Source organism: Triticum dicoccoides, chromosome 6B, assembly GCF_002162155.2.
Source record: "Triticum dicoccoides isolate Atlit2015 ecotype Zavitan chromosome 6B, WEW_v2.0, whole genome shotgun sequence".
NCBI lineage: Eukaryota > Viridiplantae > Streptophyta > Magnoliopsida > Poales > Poaceae > Triticum > Triticum dicoccoides.
Genome location: NC_041391.1, coordinates 75,406,115 through 75,431,575, shown reverse-complemented (window position 1 = coordinate 75,431,575; position 25,461 = coordinate 75,406,115). Strand labels below are relative to the sequence as shown.

At 45.6% G+C, this 25,461-nt stretch overlaps 1 protein-coding gene across 1 annotated transcript; it reads left to right on the top strand.

The window, feature by feature from the left end:
* Positions 1 to 665: 665 nt before the first annotated feature.
* Positions 666 to 15,629, top strand: LOC119324816 (disease resistance protein Pik-2-like). The gene is made up of 3 exons (XM_037598583.1): positions 666 to 1,739; positions 6,538 to 7,251; positions 13,564 to 15,629. The coding sequence occupies exons 1-3, from the start codon at positions 666 to 668 to the stop codon at positions 15,613 to 15,615; spliced, it is 3,840 nt and encodes a 1,279-aa protein (XP_037454480.1). The 3' UTR covers positions 15,616 to 15,629.
* Positions 15,630 to 25,461: the final 9,832 nt, after the last annotated feature.

Sequence of the window (25,461 nt, the reverse complement as noted above, 5' to 3'; positions counted from 1 at the left end):
AAATATTGTTATGGCATCACTATCATTTCTATAATGAAGATAACGGGGACGGCCTCGTGATTAAACTTTGTTTTACGAAGGCTGTCTTAATAAAGAAATCACCTGAATTACTGTCGTTTAGCTAACCTCCCATCATTAATGAGCTTCTTTGTCACAGTTTTTTTTAATAGCTTCTCTATCACAACCAGACCTTTTATTTCAAACTAATGCCATAAGCACCATTTTTATCTCTCAAACCGGGCATCAAATCAATACCAGCTGGAATTTGAAGCTAGAGGCATATAATTTGTAAAATGGCACAATGAGTGTTACAAAGTGCCGCAAAACATTAATGTGGTTATACCGATCACTTTGCAGTCAACAAAATACTTGATTTAAACTAACTTATACTCTGGATTAAATAGCGCTGTGCGGTAAATGAAAATTTACTAAATCCGTTGGATAAACTATGTTCTCTCTCCGTCTCGTTAGATGCTTAGAGCAAAGCAAAGCCAACTTGCGAACGTGCTCAGCTCGCACTTCCAGCCGAGCTCCTCTTTTCTAATCTCTCATTTGTTATCTTGTGCTTGTGCATGCATGATGCAGCCACAGCCTTAATTATAATGTGCACGCCATCACTACCTATTGACACAAACAAACCCCCACCAGACACCAGCTAAGCGAAAATGGAGGCAACGGTGCTGAGCGTGGGCAAGTCCGTGCTGAGCGGAGCGCTTAGCTACGCCAAATCTGCCTTGGCGGAGGAGGTGGCCCTGCAGCTGGGAGTACGGCGTGATCAGGCCTTCATCACGGGTGAGCTCGAGATGATGCAGGGCTTCCTGATGTGTGCACACGAGGAGGGGCGAGAAGGCAGCAGCATGGTGGTCAAGATCTGGGTGAAGCAAGTCCGCGACGTGGCATACGACGTCGAGGACTGCCTCCTGGACTTCGCCGTCAGGTTAGATCATCAGCAGTCGTGGTGGTGTATCCCCCAAAGGCTGCTTGACCGGCGTTTTGTGGCCAAGGAAATGAAGGAGCTCAGAACCAAGGTGGAGGACATCGGCCAGAGGAACGTGCGCTACCGCCTCATCAAGGAATCATCTGGGCAGCCATCGTCTGCCACTGCCACCATCAGCAGTGAGGTGATACTTCACGTCGCTGAAGCCACAACACGTGCTGCGCTTCACCGGGAAAAGGAAAAGGCGGATCTTGCCGAGCTGATCACCAGAGATGGCCATGGGTCGGTGATCGCGGTGTGGGGAGCAAGCAGCGATGTTGGGGTCACATCTATCATCAGAGCTGCCTATGATAAGCCAGAAGTAAAAGGTAAGTTTCAGTGCCGAGCCTGGGTAAGGCTGATGCATCCCTTCAACCCAAATGACCTCTTTGTCAGCATGGTGAGGCAGTTTTACCAAGATTCATGTGATGAATCTGGTAAAGCAATTACGCAAGGAGGAGGAACAGCCACTGGACTGACAGTTCTGAAGAAGATGTCGGCACTAGATCATAGTTTGGTCGATGAGTTTAATCGGTATGTGACGGAGAAGAGGTACTTGGTTGTTATTGCTGATGTGCATACCATAGAAGAGTGGGACTGGATCAAAACATACTTCCCAAGCATGAACGGGAGCCAGATCATTGTGTCCACGCAGCAATTTGAAGTTGCAAGATTGTGCACTGAGCAGCCGTACACGGTAGCGGAGATTGAACCAAAATGGTCATTCGACAAGGACTTGTATGTCTTCTACCACAAGCACAAGGTAATCAAATCCTAGTAACATACCTCCTCTTCATCTTAATTTAGATAATCGAATGTTATTTTTTCGTATATTAATGCAACAAGGTGATAGATAGGCATGTACCATATATATTTATCTCTACTATTAAAGGGGGATCGAACGTCGTGATGGTTCGACCTCCTTCAATCCCCCTCCTTCGCTCCTCCCCTCGAGAAATCCCGCACCTAAAAGATCGCTAGAAAAGAATCCACATTCACAACCAACCAGCCTCCCACCCCCTATGATTCCCACTTTTCAGGTAAGATAAAAAGAAAAAGAAAAAGAAAACGCTCCCACGATCCCTAAGGCGCCCGCTCAACACCCCCACGACCCTCCTCTTTCACTTCCTCTCACGAACGGCCTCCGTCTGCTCCGCCGCTGGTTCCCCTTCTCCATCTGCAGTCACACGCCCACACCACACCCCTGTTTCCTCCTTCCTTCGGGCGGTCACCTTTGCTCCTCCGCCTCGCGAACGGGGTCAGTCGATGTGGCCAATGGAGTTTGCGAGCCCCGGCAGGGCAGAGTCAACCGCCAATACACGATCCACCGGCACCCTCCGTCGCCCTCACACAGCGCCAGCCGCTTCCCATGTCTCTAGAGAGCATGAGTGGCCAGGGAACAATGGAGTAGCCGTGGCCTGAGAAAGAGAGCACAACGATGGTCTAATTCCTCTATGTCTATCCATGTTGCGTTGTGGTAATCTCTCTCTCTCTCTCCCTCTCTCTCTGGAACACACATCACACAGATTAATGAGGAGATGAATCAGAGCATCTCGATCATGATCCGTCTCTGCGTGGTGATCAACCCTCATCTGGTCTGACGTCCCAATCGTTGTCGTTTGGATCGATTTTCTTCAATTTGGCCGATAGGGATCGGAATGAACTGGAGGGATGATGTTCTTAGCATCCTGCTACAACGATGCGGATATACTCATTGATCTAGCCCCACTCGCCCCGACTGCCAGGACGCCCCCAAGTCGCTCTTCAAGCTGCAGGCACGCAATCCTCTGTTCCTCAACCTATTTTTCTTCTGCATTATTATTCACGTTTGGACACCTGCATGGTCAAATTAGAACACAAGTTGGTGTCCATAAGATTGAAAGCACATGTGGCTATGTGTGTGTAAGAGTAATAATGATAGGCAAAACCACAACAGAAGTATCAACCCATATATCTGGAACATCCTCTGTGCCTGTGCGTACAAAAAATCAGAGTCCCAAAAGCTGATGGCCAGGGCAAGACCGCTCGTCTCGGCTTCGCAGAATCGCAGCCGAGGGCGACGGTGACGGCTGCCAGCTGCTCGTGGGGCTAGCGGAGGGCGCGGCTGGGGCACGTGGTCGATGCTTGGGACATCTGCGGAGCGGCGTGCGCACGAGTGTAGGGCAGCAGTAGCCAGGGTGGCAGGAGAGGACCCAGGACACGTTGTGTTCATGTAGTTTTCCTCTTTGTATCCTCTAGCTCTGACTACGGTTTCCTCATGCATCCTGTAGCTCTAAGAATGACTTGTGCAGATAAAGATGAAAAATCTAGGGGAAGATTTTGGTGAGCAAGAAGAACAAGGTAATTTATTTCTGGTCAACAAAACAAGTTTGTTCCTACACTTTCATGTTATGATTAGTGCTTATTCACTAACAATGGAAGTACTGATGGGTATAGCATGGTCTGACCAAGAGAAAGAATACTTTTCTACAGGCTATTTTATTAATGATAATGATAAAATATCATCATGGAATATTAATATAAGATCATAGTACGTACTTTCTTTGCTTGATATATGTATATTACATTCTGTATGTATATGCTCATGCCATCAAAAGTCTTTATTTCCTAGAGATAAAACAGCTAGCTACATTATCACACATTTTATATGTTCGTTTACACTAATGATTCTAATATTTGTTTAGCAATCTTTTGCAGATTTTGAGGTTGCCCCATTCCATATTGTTGAGCTTCGTAAAAATGGAGAGGGGACTTGTTGCGGATTCATCATCTATGATCTCACGTTTCAAATTTCTCATTCCATTTTTTTCAAACATATTGAATGAGTTTGACTCTTAGTACTCTTACATAAGTGCCAACATTCATAATGTAGTTATACATGAGTTTATCATTATAATTCAAATACGGTTTTCTAATCTTTCACAAGTGCAACAAAACAGATAAGATATGCTACTGAGCTTTCATATTGGACCGTCAATGCTACTTATTGTAGATATGTTGCTACGCTCTTAAGCTTTCATATTAGGATTTTAACATTCCTTAAGTACTTCCCTTTAATTACTCCTAGCCTTCAAGGTATGATGATCAAGGTCATGTTTCACTAATTAACTGATGGATTTGTGCAAATATTTTGGGATCAACTGAAAAGAAAATTCAACTTCTTGATTTCCCAATTTAGTGAACCAGATCAAAGAGTTGTGTAGCCATTAGATGGACAGCTTCATACTGGCGTAAGTATTCATGACGCTGTAATATAAGGCTTCTTTACCTTCTACTTATATTTGCTACTGTAAAGGAGAAACCATCTATCTTGGTGTGCCATTGTTTTTTTTAAGGGAAGGTGTGTTATTGTTATATTTTGTAAATTGTAACCAAGCATATGAAAGATTTGGTATATGGTTCTGTTGGTCAAAAGTCATTATTCATGTTTCAAGGGGATGACATATACCTTTAAGCAAAACATGAAGCAAACTTTTGCTTTAGGTACTCCCTCCATGAAATATAATGTCCCTGACTTTGCTTCTGCGACTTTGGTCATTTCTATATACAAAAGTACATGCATTGGACATGTATAAATTGTATTGTCTTATTTTTCATGCAAAACAATTTTATTTCATATATGTTTATACTAATTTTGTAGACATACAATAAGTGATAATAATTATTAAAGTTGTGAGATGAAAATCAGATAAGTAGTATTAGAAAGGAGGGAGTACTATTTATTGGCGTCATTTAATATCTAAATATTTTGTTTCAAATAAACTGCCAAATTTAGTCATTAACTTTTCTTTCCTGTGGCATGCACGTGCCTCTAATCTTTATGGCGTTGACCGATGTACCTAGACTGTACATGGAATCCTAATGATCTTCACTGCCAATTACACCAGGTAACAGATTGCTTCAATAAATCTTTTGTCTGCGACGCAATTAAAATGGTGTGACGCGGACAAGGAAATGAATTGTAAAAGTAATAGAGTTGACACTTAAGTTTCTGATTCAATTTTAGTCTTTGAAAGTCATCATAAAAAACTTATTCATAAAACTTAGCGATCATAGAACTTCTATGATACGCCTAAATAAATAATGTATTTGCTATAACCAAACCGATCAGATTATCTTATACCCAAAGTAAGCACATCAAACATTGAATAGTGCAATGATTTGATTGGTTACATCATTATTTTTTGATATCTCCCGTGGCAACGCACGGGCATTCGACTAGTTTTTTTAGAATGAAGGCTCGCGAAGAGCCCGCTTTGAATTAACGAAGCCAACAACCGGCCGAGGTTACAACCCAACTTACACGCGACAGAAACTGGTACAATTGGGACGAAACTGGAAAGCAAATCCTATCTACGCGAGAACAAGCTGCCAAAACAACTTGCAAGAGGCAGCACACTCCACACTAGGATCATAGAAACAGGCCTGAACAAACAGAGCAGACAACACCGACCGTCGAGGAAGAACCTTGCTCGAGAAGCACTTCGGGAAGGAGGAAACAAACATCTTCCTTCTCTGGCACCGAAGGGGGTCCCTACCCCCTCGCCATGGCTCGTGGAGCCGTACCGTCAGGATCCAGAGAAAGCTCACCCGAGAGCTGGAATAATGTCGTCCTCGCTTCGCTAGGTGACCACCGGGCGACCCCCTCAATTTGGGAAGTGCCTGCAGATTGCACCGCCACAGGAATATGCCCAACTAGTTGGAGAAAATTGCTTCAAGTCGTCGAACGATGAAAGGGAGGCAGCACACCCCACCCCTCACCTGCAGACCCTCCCATCCAAACCCAACGTCCCTGGCGCCGCCTTCAGGAAGGTTACGGTGCACGAGGCGCCGCCGACGCCCGATCCGCATCGGATCTTAGGCTTTCACCCGGACATGGGTCGGAGTGGAGAGATGGTGTCCTCAGCAGCGCCCCCAAGGAGTAAAGCGGCGCCAAAAGGCGGTGTCGCCGCTGCCGGCTAGCCAAGGCGGCCAAGGTTTCCCTTGGACCCCGATCTGCTCCACCAAAACACACCGGAGGCGGATACGGCAAGATCCACAGTCAAAACGGGGGCTGGGAGGGGAAGCATGGAGGGAAGGGGGGCAATACCTTAAGATCTGGCACGGGAAGCTCCGCGCCGCGCTCGACCACCACCTGCGGCTCGCCATCCTCACGGCCGAGCCCTCAGGCCAGCCGTCCACCTGCGCACGCCACCGGTCGCACGACGGCGCCGCCACGCCAACAGGGGCTGCCGCCCTGGATCCGAGGGCCTCCGCGAAGAAGGAGCGCCGAATACCCCGCCGCCACCTTCCCCGGCGCCCGCGCGGGCTTTCCCGGCGGTCGTCTCCGGTGGCTGCGAGGGGGGAGCGGGGGTGGCGGCGGGGGCTAACCCTAGTCGCCCCCGAGTCGGGACGGGAGAGGGGGGGTCGGTCGAGCCCCTGTGTCACCGCATGTACCATATATGAACTAATAAAATTAATACTATGTCGATGAATCAATATGCAGTATTTATTTTTATTTAGATGCCTAGCAGTTAGCTTAGTTCGCCTAAATTAATCCATTTGGCTGAACTTGTGTGCAGGTGGAGGCTCAAATCAAAGGAGGTCACAAGGCCGAGTCCAGCTCAAATGGTGAGATCACAAGTGCTGAAGAAGCTCCTCGTGAGGAACAGCAGCACGCAGATCAGAAGCTCACTAGTGCCAGTGCAGTGGCAGCCGCTTTGGAGGAAGATCGGCTTATCAACCGGGTGGCAGCAAAAGCTACAGTTATTGAGTTACTCAGTCAACCTGGCGAGGTGATCACCATTTGGGGAATGGGAGGTCTTGGGAAGACTACTCTTGTAACAAGTCTCTACCAACAAGAACTCAGTGAAAGATTTCAGAGGCGCGCTTGGTTCACAGTGCCGCATTCTCTGAACCATCTAAGCCATCAAGAATTTCATGAGGACTTGCAACGGCAATTGAAAGTGGATTATCATGGAGACAAAGAAAAGCCTGAAGGACAGCAAAATGACAATGGAGAGGAGACTCAAACAACGGAAAACAAAAAAACTGTTGAAACTTTGGCAGAGATTTTATCGAACAAGAAATGCCTCATTGTTTTTGACGATCTATCATCCATCGAAGACTGGCAATGGATAAAGCAGCTGTTGCCATCAAGAGAAAATACTGCCAACAAGATCATTGTCACCACTCGGAAACTGAATGTTGCCGAGTCATGTTCGCAGATAGAAAGCCAGATATACAATCTCGAGCTTCTTAGTGATGAGGATGCTCTCCGCCTATTTGAAAAAAAGGTAATATACAAGACATCTGACATAGTAGAAGCATTACTTCGAACTATTTTGTTTTTAAGATGCCTCATATTTTCTTGCATACAAATATTATACTGATGGGTGGGGTAATCCAGCCTTATTTCGTACAAATCATTTTTTGAATTAATTTATTTTCATCTGTTGTTTTTTGCAAGATGGCCGTAGTAAAGACACCTTCCAAACATATTTTACTGAGAAATGCGGTCCTCTACAAATATATTTATGTTACCATATTATATATAAGGCACTACAGAGTAAATTTTATAATGGGCGCTGCTACGCGTCCGCCGGCAGATGTACTGAAATTATCCGCCGCCTGGACAGCCGTTTATTCCTGAGCTGTTAGCCCTCCGATCTAGTGTGCGTGTCCGCCGGCAGATGTACTTAAATTATCCGCCGCCTGGACAGCCGTCCGATCTAGTGTGCGCGTCCCCGCATGCACCCCTCATTATTCCCGTAACGACATGTGCGTTGTTGCAGAAACAATACAACAAACTTGCCCCCGGCCCCCACAGAGCTGCGCCCAGCACGGCGTCCGTCACCAACCCGCCACCAAAATCAACCCGCCGCCAGTGTGCAGGAACTAAATTGAACTCTCTGCAACACCATGGCGCACCATATCGCGCGTCAGATGCTTTGGATCGCAAATCGAGCTCACTGCGCGGCCTCTACTCTAGCATGACGGCGACGAGCTCCCATGCCGGGCACTCCTTTGACGATTTCTGCAACTGAAGCTATGTTTCTGAAACATGCTCGTGTTGCAATACTTGGCCCCGTACGCTCTAACATCGTGCGCTCCTCCAACGCTTTCTGCAACCCGAGCTATGTTTCTGAAGCAGACCCCTGTTATAGAAGAAAAAAATCTTCGCAATCGAACCATTTTTTTTAAAACAAGACCTCTGTTACAGAAACTTTCTAAAACTAGACCCTATTGCTGGAAAAAAAAACTTCACTACTGAATCTTTTTTTTAATTTCTGAAACAAGACCTCTATTGCAGAAACTTTCTGAAACAATACGATTGTTGCAAAAAGATTGGTCGCACAAGATTTGTGGCCAGCATGAGCGCTCGATCAAGATTGATCCGACGACTATGCAGGCGTCAGACGCTGCAAGTGCATCCATCGGCTTAAGGATAGCGTTTTCCTTTTAAACTACGACACATCTTTTTCGTATAACTAGGAAACACAAAACAATTTCAGTTTGTGCTTCACTGAGACACGTGTTGGTCTTACTCGCATGATTATGTCCCTTTACTCAGAAGCAATCCATGTTACTGGGTTACTGCAACTTTATGCCCTACACCCCTATTTCATTCAAAAGCTTCTCTTCTCTTAACGAATAAAAACACACCTTACATTTAGAACAAAGAGAGTCTATTTTTCTTTGTAGTTAGCCCAAATTTATGTCACTTCTCATTTTCATGTAAATGTATATGTAGCTTTATGGTTTTATATTGTCCCGTGGACTAATATTATGTACATTCAGTGTTGGTCTTTGTGGGGTCCATATATTGGACATTTGCAAACTTTCGACATTAGTGTACTTGGTTTTTTCCACACGCAAAAAAGCCATTAGTAATATTTGGAATTACACTTTTTTTTACTTTGTGAAAGTAATATTGTTGGATAGGCCTAGTAAAAGTGTTGCCGCTTAACTTATTTTCAATTGTAAGTATTTGACCATCAAGAATCAATTGGTATTTCTATATACTACCTAAAAGAGACGGAAGGTTCCGTCTCCCCTATTACGTCGACCCACCCTTCGTCGATCCCCCTCCCCACGCGACCGCTGGTTTTCCCGATTTTTCTCTAAAAAAACGGAAACAACAAGCGCTGGTTTTCCCGTCCTGGCCTAATCTTTCCCCGCTCCCTTGCGACGAATGCCCTAACTAGCGCTACCCTTGCCCGCCGCCACCGCCACCGCCTAAGACATCGCCTACCTCCTCCCTCCTCCCCTACCGCCACATGATCCGATGCCAAGGAGGACGACCGTCCTGTGATCCAGCTATGGCCGCCCGAAGTCTTGTTGGGAATGAATCGATCGGCCTCGTCCCAGCCGCCGCCAGAAGAGGCTATTTTACATACGCCAAGGTGAAGATGCCAACGGCACGGTCACCTGGTGGGCGCGCCCCAAGCCGAGGAGTGGTGTGTCAGGCCGTAACCGCCGCAAGGTCGACGCCAATGTCATGCGCTTCATCTGCAACATTACGATGCGATCCACGACGACGCTCCCCGGCGGTGTTGACGAGTGCACGGTGTGGCACGATGTGCTGGCGCTGCTCTTCTCGGACCGCAGGTACACGGGCAACTACTTGCACGCGTACACAGACGCGATCCTGCTGCTGATCCCCATGGCGAAGCAGTACGGCGGGAAGGTGCGGTTCCTCGTCTCCGATCTACAGATGTGGTGGATCGGCAAGTTCCTTCTGGTCTTCAAGAGCCTCTCCAACTACGACCTCGCCGCGACCAACCGCACATGCTGTTTCCGCCAAGTCCAGTCCAGGTGGGCATCAACCCGCTCTGCACGCCCCATGCCTACTCCATGGTCGATTTCACCCGGCCAGCACATGCGCGGCACCTACGGCCTCCCGCACGGCCTTGCCGTGCCAGCCGCCGCCACCCGCCTGCAGGTCCTGCTCATCGCCCGCGCCAACACGCGACGGTTCCTGAACACCGACGAGATCGTGCGCGTTGCGTAGAAGCTTGGGTTCGAGGTTTGTCTGCGAGGGCACGCACGAGCGTCCGCGGAGCTGGCCAACACCTGCAACGTCATGCTGGTCGTGCACGGCGCCGGGCTGACCAACATGGTGTTCCTGCCCACGCGAGGATCCAACGCGGTTGTGCGGAATCTCGTCGGGGCGAATCCACCCTGCCTCGTCCTAGCCGCTGCCGGTGGAGCCTATTTTGCATAGACCAAGGTGAGCATCCATGTCCGATGGTGCGAATTTTCATGAGCACTTCGTTCCGGCCATGCAATCTTCGTTGATTCGGAAAGATGTGGCTGTCTGTTTAGCTAATTCAATCTGCCATTGACCATGCTAATTCTATTTATATTCAGTTATATTAGAAACAGCATGAACATGCTGCTCCTTTTTCCAATATAATCACAATACTTTTGTGTGGAGAGCTCCGGTGTCAGCAGTTGTGTGGAAGCACGAGCTGATTTGCGACTGGTCGGAGGTTAAGCTTCACAAACCTATGTGGGAATACGTAGGTGCTATCTTGTCCGCGCAAGAGCAAGTTCACAGTTCATAAACTATATTCGTGATGTGTGTGTATCACAATCGGTAGCACCTCTACATGCCATGGAGGCTACGCACAGTTCATAAACTATATTCGTGATGTGTGTGTATCACAATCGGTGGCTACGCGAGACTAAAGGAGATCATCCTCCAGACGAGGATTAGTGCATCGCATTCAAAACTACCCACTGCATAATTAGTGCTGCACTTATATGTCAGTAATCAAGGTATGCCCATATCTCTTTTTTTTTTTTGAGGTTGGTATGCCCATATCTATTATATGCATATTTTGTTACTACTATTATTATTTAGCAAGTTCTTGTTCTTTCCATAGGTTGTTTGAACAGTTCATGTCCGCCTTGAGCATGCAAAAATGTTTTTTTTTCGGGTGCAAAAATGCTTTTCAATGCCTCTTAGTCACAAATCACATCACGCACCCTATCTCTATTTTTTGGGTAATTTAAAATAACTTATTCTAATGTTATTTGGTCGTTCTCAAATTTTCAGCAAAGAGGGAAGTTGGTGCTCTAGGCCGAAGTCAGAATATTGCTAAACTAATTCTTTTCGTAAGCTACACAGAGAAAAACATGAAGTTGATGAGTTGTGTGAAGATGAAAGGAAGCCCAGGAATATACTGTGTTCAGCGGTGACCTTTGAGAGTGCATGTAGCCCCTACGTAGACTCTCCAGAAAAGTTGCTCTTCATTTTTTTTAAGAGAAACTATCACAGTGGGCATAACTACAGAAGCGGCGATGCAATGTTTTGTACAGTTTAACCATGACTATTCTTTTCAAGCAGATATACGGTGAACTAAATTATGTATCTTCTTTGCCTTTGAATTGGATATTTACTGTGGTTCCATCTTTTGACTCAAATATGCATCAAGGAGTTCAATAATGTTGTATTTTTTATCATATACTGTGCACCGACAATGCATAAGAAAGTAGATATGAAGGACGACTATTTTATTAGTACTTTGATGCCATTTGATTGTAACACTAAAGTAGGTTTTGTTGGTTTTTGAGTGAAAAGATAGTTCATGGTAGAACAAGCTGCCTCGGATTAATTAGGAAATGAGAAATTTGCATTTCGGTGATGATATATTTTTTCTCCATAGCAATGCGTGTCTATTTCAACTAATACATGTATTGCACATGTTTTATAATGTAACAATAGGATGGTAAAGAGCTATTGGTTGATTTATTATTGAAAGCATGACCTAAATATATCACCCATAAATACATTAATGTGTTCTCCCGTTGCAACGCACGGGCAATTACCTAGTAAATAGAAAAAATAGGAAATTAATGAGTTATGAAGCACACGAGAGTAACCCAATAAAAGAGGAAAGTACATTTTAAACCCGAAACTATTATGCTTGGTCTGACTTGAACGTTGAGAAATAAGATCGCCTAAATCAAACCCTAGACTTTCGCAGACCATTCAAAACGAACCATATACCGGTTTGGAAAAGTGGTTTTGCGTTCTGGGCCTTTCAAAACATATAAGGATTCTCGGATGAAGGAATGATAACATACCTAAAATTATGATTATTCATGTCATGTGCAAAAACAACAAGAGAAATTCATTTATTTTTTGTGTCTTCATATAGAAATATTGGGTGATGATTTTTTTCCCGGTTCTTACTTTATGGTATCCTCCACTATTTTAATATATATTTTTTAGAGGACCGCAATTGTTATAAAGCCTAGCATGGCTAGGTCAAGAGATAATTGAGCATGCCATATCGCTGTTAAGATTCCCTTTATCTATAAAATTTTCACAATCTTCAGAAATGTTGAAATACAAATCACTGTCTAAAACCGGGCTAGGGTTAAAGTTAAATTGTTTTATAAAGTTCAGTTTTAATATGGGTGGTTTCAAAGTTCAGGATTTAAATCCGATTAGACATCATAATCTGTAGTTTAAAATGGACTTTCTCGAAAAATGAATACTCGGCATGAGAATCTCAACAGACGCGCACTTACACATTGAACTCGTGCAGATATTAAGTACCACACACGGGGGAAATACACTTTGGTTCCTGGTTGTATATACACCCTATACGGGGATTTTTTTAATAATTAAACAAAAAATCAAAATAGTTCAGAAGTTTCTTTTAGAATAAACTTGACTTTCTTTTGCACTAGTATGTAAATTTTCAACAGAAAAAAAAAGCAACTTTGACTTCAGTGCAAAAAAGACAAAAATTATTTGCTATTATTGGTCACTATTCACACTATTTTGACCAAAAAATTGACTTTTTTTAAAAAAAGAAGTCAAAGGAGGATTTTTCTTTTTGTGGAATTTTTCTCACAAGTACAATGGAAGGTCAAGTTTATTTCAAAAATATTTTCAGAATTTTTTGACTTTTTGTTAAATTACTAAAAGAAGAATCCATGTATGGTGTAGATACACCCAGGAACCAAACGTTTGCGTCCCCACACACGGTGTCAACCCTGCTGTGTAGAAACGAATTAAATACCACACACGGTGCCAACCCTGTTGTGTAGAAACGAATATTCCTCCAACAACAAGGACACATAACCATCTTGACGTTCCCGTCGACGACGAGGTGCCTACGGTGACTTCGTAAATTTCAAGATGATATATGCCGGCTCAGTCTTTCAGAAGTGCTCATAGGGGTAGAGTGTGCGTGTGTGCGTTCATAGGGGTGAGTGTATGCGCATGTATATGATCGCTTGCGTCTGTACTGTGTTAAAAAAAAACCATCTTTCCGTGTGTTGGATAGTGAAGAACACTATACGTCACAATTGTATACTCGAAACAAAAATTGGCAACGAGATGTTTGTACTGGCATAGCATTTCTTCTCTTAAAAATGAATTATATGCAGTAAGTGAGTACTCCCTCCGTAAAGAAATATAATAGTGTTTAGATAGTTATCTAAAGGCTCTTACATTTCTTTACATAGGGAGTACTTTGCTAGTGTTTACAAAAGAGAATGAACTTTATAAGCAGGCCAAAGTAGAAGAAATGTCATATGAAAAGCTATATCATCTCACCTGGTTTTCTAAATCATATGAATAACAGGTATTCAAGGATGCTAAAGAGAGGGAAACTTATGGCGACATTGCAGGCCTAACTGAGCAAGCAAATCTTGTACTGAAGATGTGTGACGGCCTTCCTCTTGCTATATCCACCATAGGTAGCTTCCTGGCAAGCAAACCTAAGACTGCTGTAGAGTGGAGGAATTTGAACAGACATATAAGTGCAGAGCTAGAGATGAATCAAGAGCTTGGGATGATAAAGACAGTCCTTGCTTCAAGTTACGACGGTTTACCTTATTATCTCAAGGCTTGCTTCTTGTATTTATCCATTTTTCCGGAAGACCACCGCATCAGATGGTCTCGTTTGGTGAGGCGTTGGATTGCAGAGGGATACTCAAGGCGAATACGTGACAAGACTGCAGTTGAAACCGGGAACAGCTACATCACCGAGCTTATCAGCAGGAGTATGGTCCGACCATTACAAGGAGATATGATTGCAAGTGGGAGGAACGGTTTCTTGGACGTCCATGATCTCATCCGTGACATTGCAATCTCAAGGGCAACAGAGGAAAATCTTGTTTTTACGCTGGAGGAAGGATGTGACTTGAGCACCCAAGGCAAAATCCGTCACCTTGCTATAAGCAGCAGGTGGAGAAGAGACAAAGATGTATTTGAGAGTGCACTGGACTTGTCTCACTTAAGATCACTGACAGTATTTGGAGTGCTGGAGGAATATTTCATTTCTGTTAAGATGAGATTACTCCGAGTACTGGACTTGGAAGACACAAAGGGTCTGACAGATCAGCACCTCCATCAGATTGGGAAGCTTGTTCACCTAATTTACCTTTCTCTACGAGGATGTGATGGGCGCTTACGCCTTCCAGATTCACTGGGTAATCTGAGGCATCTACAGACACTGGATGTAAGAGATGTATGCATAATAAATCTACCAAGAACAATTGTCAAGCTTGACAAGTTAAGTTATCTCCAGGTGGGCTTTGTACCAAGGAATGATGACAAGGGAACAGGAAGATGGGTTGACGAGGAACGCATAGAGCAGGCTATCCTTGACAGCAAGTTCAAACCCTTACGATTGAACAAATGCAGCTGCCAGAAGATCCTCATAAGCACCTGCTGCTGCTGCTGCTGCTTTCCGGTGATTTTTGTATTAGTTCGCCTCTTTTGCTTCCTGGTTAACTTACTAGTTGTCCTCTGGTACTCGCTGTTTTTCCTTCGGCGTTTCTTATGCGTGCTTACAAGAGATGGTTGTGCCGGGTTGCCTGCTTACTTTATGGGGATAGATCCATCTGGTGTCAAATTCCCGAGAGGAACTGGGAAACTCAAGTCCCTGCACACGGTGGGTGTTGTCAATATCGACGGAGAAAATGCCATTCTTAAAGAGCTCCAAGATCTTACCGAGTTGCGTAAGTTAAGAGTGACTGGTCTGAACAAGAAAAATTGCAAAAACTTCTGTTCGACCATCGCCAATCTCAAATCCCTGGAATCTTTGTTTGTGCGGTCAGAGGGGAAGCCGGGTCTATCTGGCTGCTTTGATGACGATGACCTGTCCGAGCCTCCAAAGAACCTTCAAAGCCTCAAGCTGTACGGCAACTTGGTCAAACTGCCGGCATGGATCATGAAGCTCAGAAATCTCGTGAAGATGGAGCTACGGAGCAGCTGCATATCTGAGGAGGAGGTTTATACCACGCTACAAGTCCTTGGCGGGCTACCAAACCTGGCAATCTTACGTCTGCTGGGTGGGTCGTTCGTTGGTCAAAGGCTATGTTTGAGCTTCCAAGGGAATGCATTTCCAAGCCTCAAGGTGCTGGCGCTGGATCTCCCGGGTGGCATCGAATTAGTCAAGTTTGAAGGCGCAGCAGAGACAAATAAGCTTGAGCTGCTGCAGGTGGCCATGGAATTCAGTTGGTATTCGAGTAAGAAAGAAGCTTGGATGTTTTCTGGACTACCATCTCTGCCAAGCCTGAAGGAAGTTGTACTCAGCGGTGCCACGAAAGATTTCATGGATGGCTTGCGAGCCCAGTTTGCTGGGAAAACAAACCAACCCATTCTGAAGCTCAAGAGTCAAGCGGATTGATTCAAGCTGCTGTCTTTCCACAGCGGGTATTGTGCTCCTTGCATTCTTAGGAGTTTCCTCTCACCACCCAGTCTGTAACACCTCAACTGTTTCCCGTATTTATTTATGTGTCAAAAATATTTAGTGTGTGTGTGTGTGTGTGTGTGTGTGTGTGTGTGTGTGTGTGTGTGTGTTTTCCTTTGTAAGCATGCTGACGATATTATGTGCTTCCTAGTTACTCGTACTACTTCATGGGAATAGCTAATAAATATTCCAGTGTTTTTCACCTCAGATTTGCATACATATGATTATTCTATTGTAAGGTGCAGATCCTCTCTTCTTATTCTACAACAACTATGCAAAATTGCCTTTTCCATTTTCTTTTTTATTATATCCACGCTCACGAATGTTCCTGCCTACTTATTTCGGACAACTAAATCGAGCGAAATCCAATACCACCGCCAAACTCAAGCTTTGTCCTACTCTTGTCAACTCCAACTCAAGGCAAGTGTCATGCATATGCCTCCTTACCTGATTGGACTTCAGTTCTACCGAGATCTGGACTTGTTGTCGACCCTTTCAACTTATTATCCGGCAACTCTGTATGTTCCCCACGAAGCCAGGCCAGCCACGAGATGACGCTTGCCACAATCAAATGGGACTCTTGACTTGTCCAGGGCATTACCAAGACCAGAGGGCTTGTTGAATCCGTAGCTTCAGTCGAAGTGAGCTGCAGTACTGTCACATCCCTAGCTTCTGGTAATGCTCTAGGTTAGCTTCATGTGTGCATCATGTCTATATTTTCGAAACTTGAATTGAGGAATTTTGGAAGCCTCAAAAACTTAAATAAAAGAGGGGTAAAAACCCTAGAAATCTCATTCATTGCTCCAAAATGCTCTTCTTAAATGTTTGATAATTTTTGGTAAGGGTTCTGGTCCCAACCAAAATATTGAACATTTTTAAGGAATTATTTTTGGGACTTTGGATTTAATTCATTAGCTATTTGAATTTGAATTATATTCATATAATTAGAATATAATTTCAAATACCCCTGAAATATTTTATAAGCTTTTGGAAAAGTCCATCTAGCTATATAAAATATTCAGAGGAGTTTTTGGCATTGTTTAAATTATTTTAAATTCAAAACAGTGGCAAAATAAATTAAATAAAACAAAACAGAAATAAAAGAGAGAGAGAAGGAAGTTACCTGGCCTCACCCGTGCAGCCCACCAGAGCCGGCCCAGCTCCTCCAGTGGCCCAGCTGGCCAGCCCATCTGGCCGGCCCAGCCCACCTCCTCCCCCTTGTCATCTTCCTCCTCTGCCAGGAGGACGAACAGAGGCGAGGCGTGGCGCGCGCCCGAGAGGCCTCGGCCACCTCCTGCTTCCCCCTGGCCACCTCCTGCTTCCTCTCGTCGCCCTGGACCCCGTCCGCAACGCCACGCACCCTCCCAGGCCTCGCACTCTCCCCGTGCCTTCTCCCCCCTTTCTCTGGCTCCCTCTCTCCTCCACCGAGCGGAGCCCCGTCGCCACCGACGCCGTTCACCGCGGCCACCACCACCCCCTCTCCTCCCCGACGCGCTCCCGAGCTCCGCAGTGCCGCCCTCGACCTCCTCGACGTCTCACGCGACCAGAAGGGCCCCGAGCAGCCGCCATCGTCATCATCTCCAAGCTTCGGCCCCGGCGCCCTTCTCCGTCGATTCGGCCACTCCGACGCGCCCCGAGCCCACTAACCCTCCCTGCAGCTCCGCGGTGAGCCTTTGACCCGATTCCCCCTCTCCCCGTGCCCTACCTCCCTCTCTAGCCGCCGTTCACAACGAGCCGAGAACCCCACGCCGCCGGCGATGTCGCCGCCGTCACTGCAGCCAGCAAGGCTCGAAACCGAGCACGGCACCGTGCTCCTAGCATCTTCAGGAGCTCGGTGAGCCCCTTAGCCATCCCTCCCGTCCTCTGTGGCCTCGCCCCGCTCGAACCCGAAGCTCCGGCCGCCGCACTTGCCATCGCCGTTGTCGGCTCCGGCCACCCCAGCCGCGGCCACAGCCACCGCTGGACGCGCCGCGTCGCGGACGTTCTAATGAGCCAAACCGCGCGCCAAACCATCGCCCCTAGCTCGAATCCGAGCCGCGCCGCCGTGCGGAATGGTTGCCGCCGGCGATACTCCGGCGACCGCCGACGTGGCATGCTTAATAAGTGATAATGGCCCCACTAATTAAACCCACAGCCACTGACAGTGGGCCCCACCCCTGGTCAAACCCCAGTCAGCGCTGGGTTTGACCGGGATTAGCTCCTGTGTCACTGACGTGTGGCCCCCACACGTCAGGTTTGACCGGACCAGCCCCTGTTGACCTGTGACGTCATGCCAACGCCAGGCTGATGCAATAATTCCTTTCTGAAATTTAAATAAATCTTAAATGATTTAATAATTCCAGAATATATCCTAAACTTCAATAAATCATAGAAAATTAACCGTAACTCCAAATTAAATAATTTATATATGAAAAATTATCAAAAAAATTCAAGGAATCCATCTGTACCATTTTCATGCATGTTAGAACAACTTATAACTGCTGTTTAGCACAAATCATTTAAATGGCATTTGAATAATCACATATGGAGTTTGAATTTGAATCTTGTATTCAAACCAACTTCATTTAACCTGTTGCTAGTTGCATTAGCCCAAAACACATTCATTTTGCCATGTCATGATCATGCATCATATTGTGCATTGCATTGATTGTGTTCCCTTCTATGTTGCCGGTATTTGTCCCCTCTCGATAGACGTGATACCGATGATGTGATCGTTGACACTGATGAAGACTCAATGCTATCTTCAGAAGTGCCAGGCAAGCAAAACCCCCTTGTTCATTCCGATAAAATCCCACTCTCTCGCTCCTGCTCTCTTTTACTGCATTAGGACAACATCGATTCATCTGTTACCTGTTGCGGTAGTTGAACCCCTTTATCCTTTGCATGACCTGTCATTGCCACAGTAAATAGATGAAACCCGCTAGCATGAGTAGGAATTGTTTGAGCCCTGTTGTGCCTACTCATTCATGTTTGTTTGTCATGCCTGCTACTGCTTAGAGTTGAGTCAGGTCTGATTCATCGGGGATGAATCAGAGGTGTGTGAACATGTCCTACTGTGTGTGAGCTAAGTGTGTGAACACGATTTGGTAAAAGGTGTCGGTGAGAGGCTATGTAGGAGTACATGGTGGGTTGTCTCATTGAAGCCGTCCTCAGGAACTGAGTTCTGTGTTTGTGATCCATGATTCAGCTACTACCATACATTGGGCCCTGAAATATGACCCCGCTCGACTTCTTATTCACCCTAGTCCTCTGTCCAGGAGTTGCAAGTAGTTTCTGGTGTTTGTAGTATGCTGGAGGCCGTGGACAGCGCTGACCGTAGGGGTGGGCTGTGATGCGGTAGGCACGTGGCCGGGTATACCGGGCGCCCGTTTGGTGTCACAGAACCCTGTTCACATCGTTTGGGGTTGTGAGCGAAACTCCGGCCGGATCTCCTCATGGATGGAACCCGAATAGGCGATAAACCTGGACTAGAGACTTGAGTGTTTAGGTAGGTCGTGGTCTACACCCACGTTGGCTTTCGCTTGAAGTCTGCCGAGCACATGTCGTGTGCAGACGCTAAGTGGTGGAAACATGTATGAAGAAGTACACCCCTGCAGGGTTAACATCATCTATTCGAATAGCCGTGTCCGCGGAAAAGGACTTCTGGGTTGCTTATATCAGTTCTTAGACAAGTGAAAGTGGATACTCTAAAATACGCAAGATAAGCGTGAGTGCTATGGATGGCGTTCTCGTAGGGAGACGGGAGCGGATCCATAGTGGTGTATTGATATGGTGAATATGTGGACTCGTGTGCGCCACCTCAAAAGAGTTACCTGCAGTCGTAGTTCAGGATAGCCACCGAGTCAAAGCTGGCTTGCTGCAGTTAAACCCCACCATCCCTTTGTTGATAATGATGCATATCTAGTTAGTTCTGATGTAAGTCTTGCTGGGTACATTTGTACTCACGTTTGCCTATTTTATGTTTTTGCAGAGAGACTTCGGTCTCACTAGTAGTTCCACGTGGACTTCGACGTTTAGCTTGTTACCTCAGCTACGGTCTTGAGCCTCGGCAGGATTTGGTAGATAGTCAGGCTTCTCAGCCTTTTTCAGTTATAGATGTCTGTACCCAGACATGATAGCTTCCGCTTGTGCTTTGATTTGTATGCTCTGATTGTTGGGTCATGAGACCCATGTTTGTAATATCTCGCTCCTCGGAGCCTATTGAATAAATTACTTGAGTCGTAGAGTCATGTTGTGATGCCATGTTGTATTTGCACATATCGAGCATATTGTGTGTATGTTATTGAAATGCTTGGTATGTGTGGGATCTGACCATCTAGTTGTTTATCTTTAGTAGCCTCTCTTACGGGGAAATGTCTCCTAGTGTTTCCACCGAGCCATGGTAGCTTGCTACTGCTCCGGAACACTTAGGCTGGCCGGCATGTGTCCTTCTTCGTTCCTGTGTCTGTCCCTTCGGGGAAATGTCACGCGATGAATACCGGAGTCCTGTTAGCTCGCTACAGCCCGGTTCACCGAAGTCCTGCTAGCCCAGTGCTACAGCCTGGATTCACTCGCTGATGACCGACACGTTCGATGCTGGGTCATGGATGCCTGTCCCTGTAAGTCTGTGCCACTTTGGGTTTACGACTAGCCATGTCAGCCCGGGCTCCTTATCATATGGATGCTAGCGACACTGTCATATACGTGTGCCAAAAGGCGCAAACGGTCCCGGGCAAAGGTAAGGCGACACCCGTGGGAATACCGTGCGTGAGGCCGTAAAGTGATATGAGGTGTTACATGCTAGATCGATGTGGCATTGAGTCGGGGTCCTGACATCGTTGGTATCAGAGCTTGACTGCCTGTAGGATTACCAAGCCAAACTGGTCGAAGTTGAGTCTAGAAATTCTTTAGTTATATAAGGGAATTGATTGTGGGATGGAACGTAAGGCTCTTTTTACTCCTTATACCTCATGGCCTTCTGATCTGAGTCATCATCTTCTCTTCTACGGGGATTAAGAACTAGGCTATCTCTTCTTTCTATCAGGATCACGTGTTACTAATCCGTAGACTTATAGAATTGTTGGACTTAAGCCTCGTTTCAGTACCTATTACTTCTGTATGTTAATCGTTGATCTCGGAACCTTGATATTGTGCTTCTGAGTGGTTATGCCACCATTTTTGTGAATGTCTCAAATCTTTTCTGAGCATTTACAGCCGTTATGCTGTCCGAGTCATCCCAGGTTTCTAAGTAGTTTGATGCATTTGCAAATCCTTTCTTCCCGTTTCAATGTTCCCATGGGCCAGATTAACCACACTAATCAGTAAGTTGAGGTACTCCGTTACCTTGACATATATGTTGGAGATATTATTATGACCCTAGGTGTCTTAGGGGATCACCTAGTAATTTAGCCATGATTGGTGTCCCAGTGTGATGATTCTGGCCTTTATCCTCGAAAGCATTCCGTGATGCTACTTAGTAGTAGGTATTCTACTCCTGGGTTCTGAACCCGAGATTCACTCTACCTACTTCATGTTGATAGTAATTGCTAGTGCCTTTAGTATATTAGTAACCTTTGCGATAGTCCTCGAGGTCCGTGGTATATCGTTCTTCCAAATACCATGAACCATTATGGCAGAAGTTTGTTGGATCAAAAGATCACAACAGGCCCTCTATGAGTTCTCCATGCTATATTGTGACTCTGCCAGCTCAACCTTTCTGCATGGGTTATCCGGAAGAATTATGTTGAACTTTGTTCGGCATACCAACCCATGTATCCACAACTCAGAAAATCGTATGTTCCTTTGAGTTGTTCTCTTTAGTTGCATTCTGACCCTCGTCTATCAATTGATAGTCAAGAGTATGCGTGCGTTCGTTTATCGATGTCTATTACTCTTGTGGTCCGTCAAGCCATTCTATCGCAGAATGACTAGGAGAAACAAACTCCAGTACCTCTTCCATATCCAGGATTGGGTCAAAGAAGTTGTGCTCCGCAGATCAAATTGCTAATCCAGCTTTTGTTCTGTTCTACCTTGGAGTATTACCTTATTTTATATCGAGATTGTTATAGGAATTGCACACCATCCTATGAACTCTTGGTACAGTGATACTTCTTGCCATCATTGTTCATTCCTCGGATCCTGTGTTATTGTAACCGGAATGCCGACAAATGAATTATGGTGTATGAAGTCAATACTGCTAGCAACTCTATTGCTTGGTAGTTAAATGGACGATAACCTCGTTCTTAGCGTGTTGATTGTTGAATCGTCACCCTAAGACTGATTGTGCTACCTAGTCCCTATTTCTGGTGCACTCCTCGACCAATGAGTTAGGAGTTATTTCAAGTCCTCACTCATTTGATCATGTCGTCTTGCCCTCAAAGGCAAGATTGTTCTCAAGTTTAGTAACATACCGGTGGTTCGTGATTTTCTGAATATCTTTTCAGAAGTATTACTAGGTTGTCACCTGACCGCTATGTTGAGTTCGTGATCAAGTTGGTTTATTTCCTGTAGACCACTCCTTCTCCAAGAATCCGTGTTGGATACCCTGAGCTAGTTGGTTAAGCTAGACAACAACTTGGAGAGTTGGAAGATAAAATCTTGCCTGACTTAGTTCGTTCCAAAGGGATATTCTTGTGTAGTGTGTGTTGAAGAAAGATGATATCTTCATCGATTGGTCCCTGTGATCAGTTGTTGGACCTATTGTCTTATCAATCCTTTGATTTGAGTGTGGGCCATCGTCAAGTCAAATCAGTACCAACGATGCTCGTAATGTTGTCTTATTCGTGGTTGATCCCTCGAGCATACACCATTACATCTTTGGTCTGACCAATGCTATCACCGTGTTCACTTAACCATGGAATTCCTTTTAAAAGGAAACCTAGATGAATTGTTGTTGAGCCCATTGACAACATCCTTATCTCCTCCATGATTTTGTTGAACATTAAGCTAGTGTCGGAAACTTTTGAAAGCATTTGTTCATGCTAGCTCATGAAGCATATGTTCGGATGTAAGAAGTGACTTCCTCTAGTTCATGTGCATTTGATGCAAGTTGCCGCCGTGGACTCGAGAAAGTCAATGTTGCTTCCTCTGGAATCATCGCAAGTCAGTCATGCACACGTGCGAAGAATTCTGTGGTTTGAAGACTTGCAACCTTCAATCTATATGTGTCCCGAGCACACCAAGCCACTGATTGATTTGTTCAAGGAGAAGGAGTTCCTTCATAAGAGCTAATCCGGACTTATGAAAGAACTTTGATATCCTCGTTGATGGTTCCCCCTCCTGAACTCGGTAGTGTTTTATTGTAAGACTACCATGTGGGCACGCTTGTCTGGGACAACGTGTTCACATGTTTGTAGCAGAACCAGCTCATGTTTTGGAGCTTGCTATCGTAGTTCATCTTCCGAGAATCCCGCAACGTCATCTCGTCGATTTGTGTTGCAAACTTTCGTTTTTCTTCCTAGACTCGATGAGTCTGGAATATCCTGACACCAACCAGATCTGAATCTCAGGCAGATATGATGGTTTGGAACATTTCTCAAGAACTATAATATTGGTCTCGCGATAACCGATAAAGTGGATGTCATGGCCAACACACCCAGCCGGAAGACCTGTTATTATAATATCTTGTTTGAGGAAGTTGGCCACCTCCCCATAGGGATTTCGTAGGATTTACTCCCTAGTTGCCCCTATGGATTTTGAGATCCCAAAGTCCGACCTTTTACTTGATGTTCTAGTTATCAAACCATATCTATGAATGGGATACACTAGCACATCAAGGAGAACATTAGAAGCGGAGTGCGAAATGTCTCTCGGTCGATCGTCCAGATTTTGTTCCTTGGCTCGCTAAGGTGAAATCTGAGAAAGTGTTATCCTCCTTTGCATCTGCATCGTCCATCGCTATTCATCATGGTAGTATGTTGTGTTGTCAGCATCCTTGACACGGATGTTGATAAAATCTTGATGATTATGGAAATGCTCAAGTTCTTGAGAGCACGCACAAGCGCTACGTGTTATCATCGGCTCTAACTGGGATTCCTCTCAGTTTCCTCGGCAATGCTATGACCTTTTCAACCAGTGAATTAACTCTCTAGTGTTGGGTTCTTCCCCAGTTACCAGAATCATTCCCAGCATTTGCATTTTGTTCCCAGCTTACACCGCCAATGTGCCATTCTACCATGGGTCCCTTCCATTTCCGGTGATAAGCAAATTCATCCATTACGTTGTTTTCAACAAGGTAATCCACATCATCCAAGTCCGAGTATGCCATTCTACCGACCCCCTCCAAACGATCGTTGTGAACTGCCTTAGGCTGGTATGAAGAGTTTCAATGTTCTCTGAATCAAAAGTAATTCTTTTGCCACTTAAGGTAATAATCTATGAATCACCCTCCTCCAGGATGTTTCGTCGTGGTATCATGGCAACTCAACTCCTCGCAACGTTGGCAACCGTTCACCACCTTCTTAAGCGTGAAAATTGTTGTCTACCTAGTGAACCCTCATCATTTGTTCCACTCCATCCCTCTAGATGTGTGCTTCGTCTCTCAGCTCGAGAGGTGTTGCTATGTCTCATTCTGTGAGTTAGTCCTGAGTTGTTCGATCTTCGAGGAGATCGACCCTTCTAGAGTCTCTTTATCTCCAGGTCATGTTGGCAGGATTTCTCAGAGCAAGACATCAAGACAATGATGGTGAATGAATCAACGTTCAACTGAAGTGCACCCTGGATCGTGAAGATTATACTAGTTGCGTTTACCCTTCACCTTACCCTACGCTTGAATCTCGAGACGAGATTCTTGTTTAGTGGGGGTGAATTGTCACATCCCTAGCTTCTGGTAATGCTCTAGGCTAGCTTCATGTGTGCATCATGTCTATATTTTCGAAACTTGAATTGAGGAATTTTGGAAGCCTCAAAAACTTAAATAAAAGAGGGGCAAAAACCCTAGAAATCTCATTCATTGCTCCAAAATGCTCTTCTTAAATGTTTGATAATTTTTGGTAAGGGTTCTGGTCCCAACCAAAATATTGAACATTTTTAAGGAATTATTTTTGGGACTTTGAATTTAATTCATTAGCTATTTGAATTTGAATTATATTCATATAATTAGAATATAATTTCAAATACCCCTGAAATATTTTATAAGCTTTTGGAAAAGTCCATCTAGCTATATAAAATATTCAGAGGAGTTTTTGGCATTGTTTGAATTATTTTAAATTCAAAACAGTGGCAAAATAAATTAAATAAAACAAAACAGAAATAAAAGAGAGAGAGAAGGAAGTTACCTGGCCTCACCCGTGCAGCCCACCAGAGCCGGCCCAGCTCCTCCAGTGGCCCAGCTGGCCAGCCCATCTGGCCGGCCCAGCCCACCTCCTCCCCCTTGTCATCTTCCTCCTCTGCCAGGAGGACGAACAGAGGCGAGGCGTGGCGCGCGCCCGAGAGGCCTCGGCCACCTCCTGCTTCCCCCTGGCCACCTCCTGCTTCCTCTCGTCGCCCTGGACCCCGTCCGCAACGCCACGCACCCTCCCAGGCCTCGCACTCTCCCCGTGCCTTCTCCCCCCTTTCTCTGGCTCCCTCTCTCCTCCACCGAGCGGAGCCCCGTCGCCACCGACGCCGTTCGCCGCGGCCACCACCACCCCCTCTCCTCCCCGACGCGCTCCCGAGCTCCGCAGTGCCGCCCTCAACCTCCTCGACGTCTCACGCGACCAGAAGGGCCCCGAGCAGCCGCCATCGTCATCATCTCCAAGCTTCGGCCCCGGCGCCCTTCTCCGTCGATTCGACCACTCCGACGCGCCCCGAGCCCACTAACCCTCC

Bases quoted from the DNA above. Each gene is read 5' to 3' on its own strand.
- LOC119324816 (XM_037598583.1), top strand. From the start codon at position 666: ATGGAGGCAACGGTGCTGAGCGTGGGCAAGTCCGTGCTGAGCGGAGCG. The intron at 1,740-6,537 runs GTAATCAAATCC...ACTTGTGTGCAG, and splicing joins TCTTCTACCACAAGCACAAG to GTGGAGGCTCAAATCAAAGG. The intron at 7,252-13,563 runs GTAATATACAAG...TATGAATAACAG, and splicing joins TCCGCCTATTTGAAAAAAAG to GTATTCAAGGATGCTAAAGA.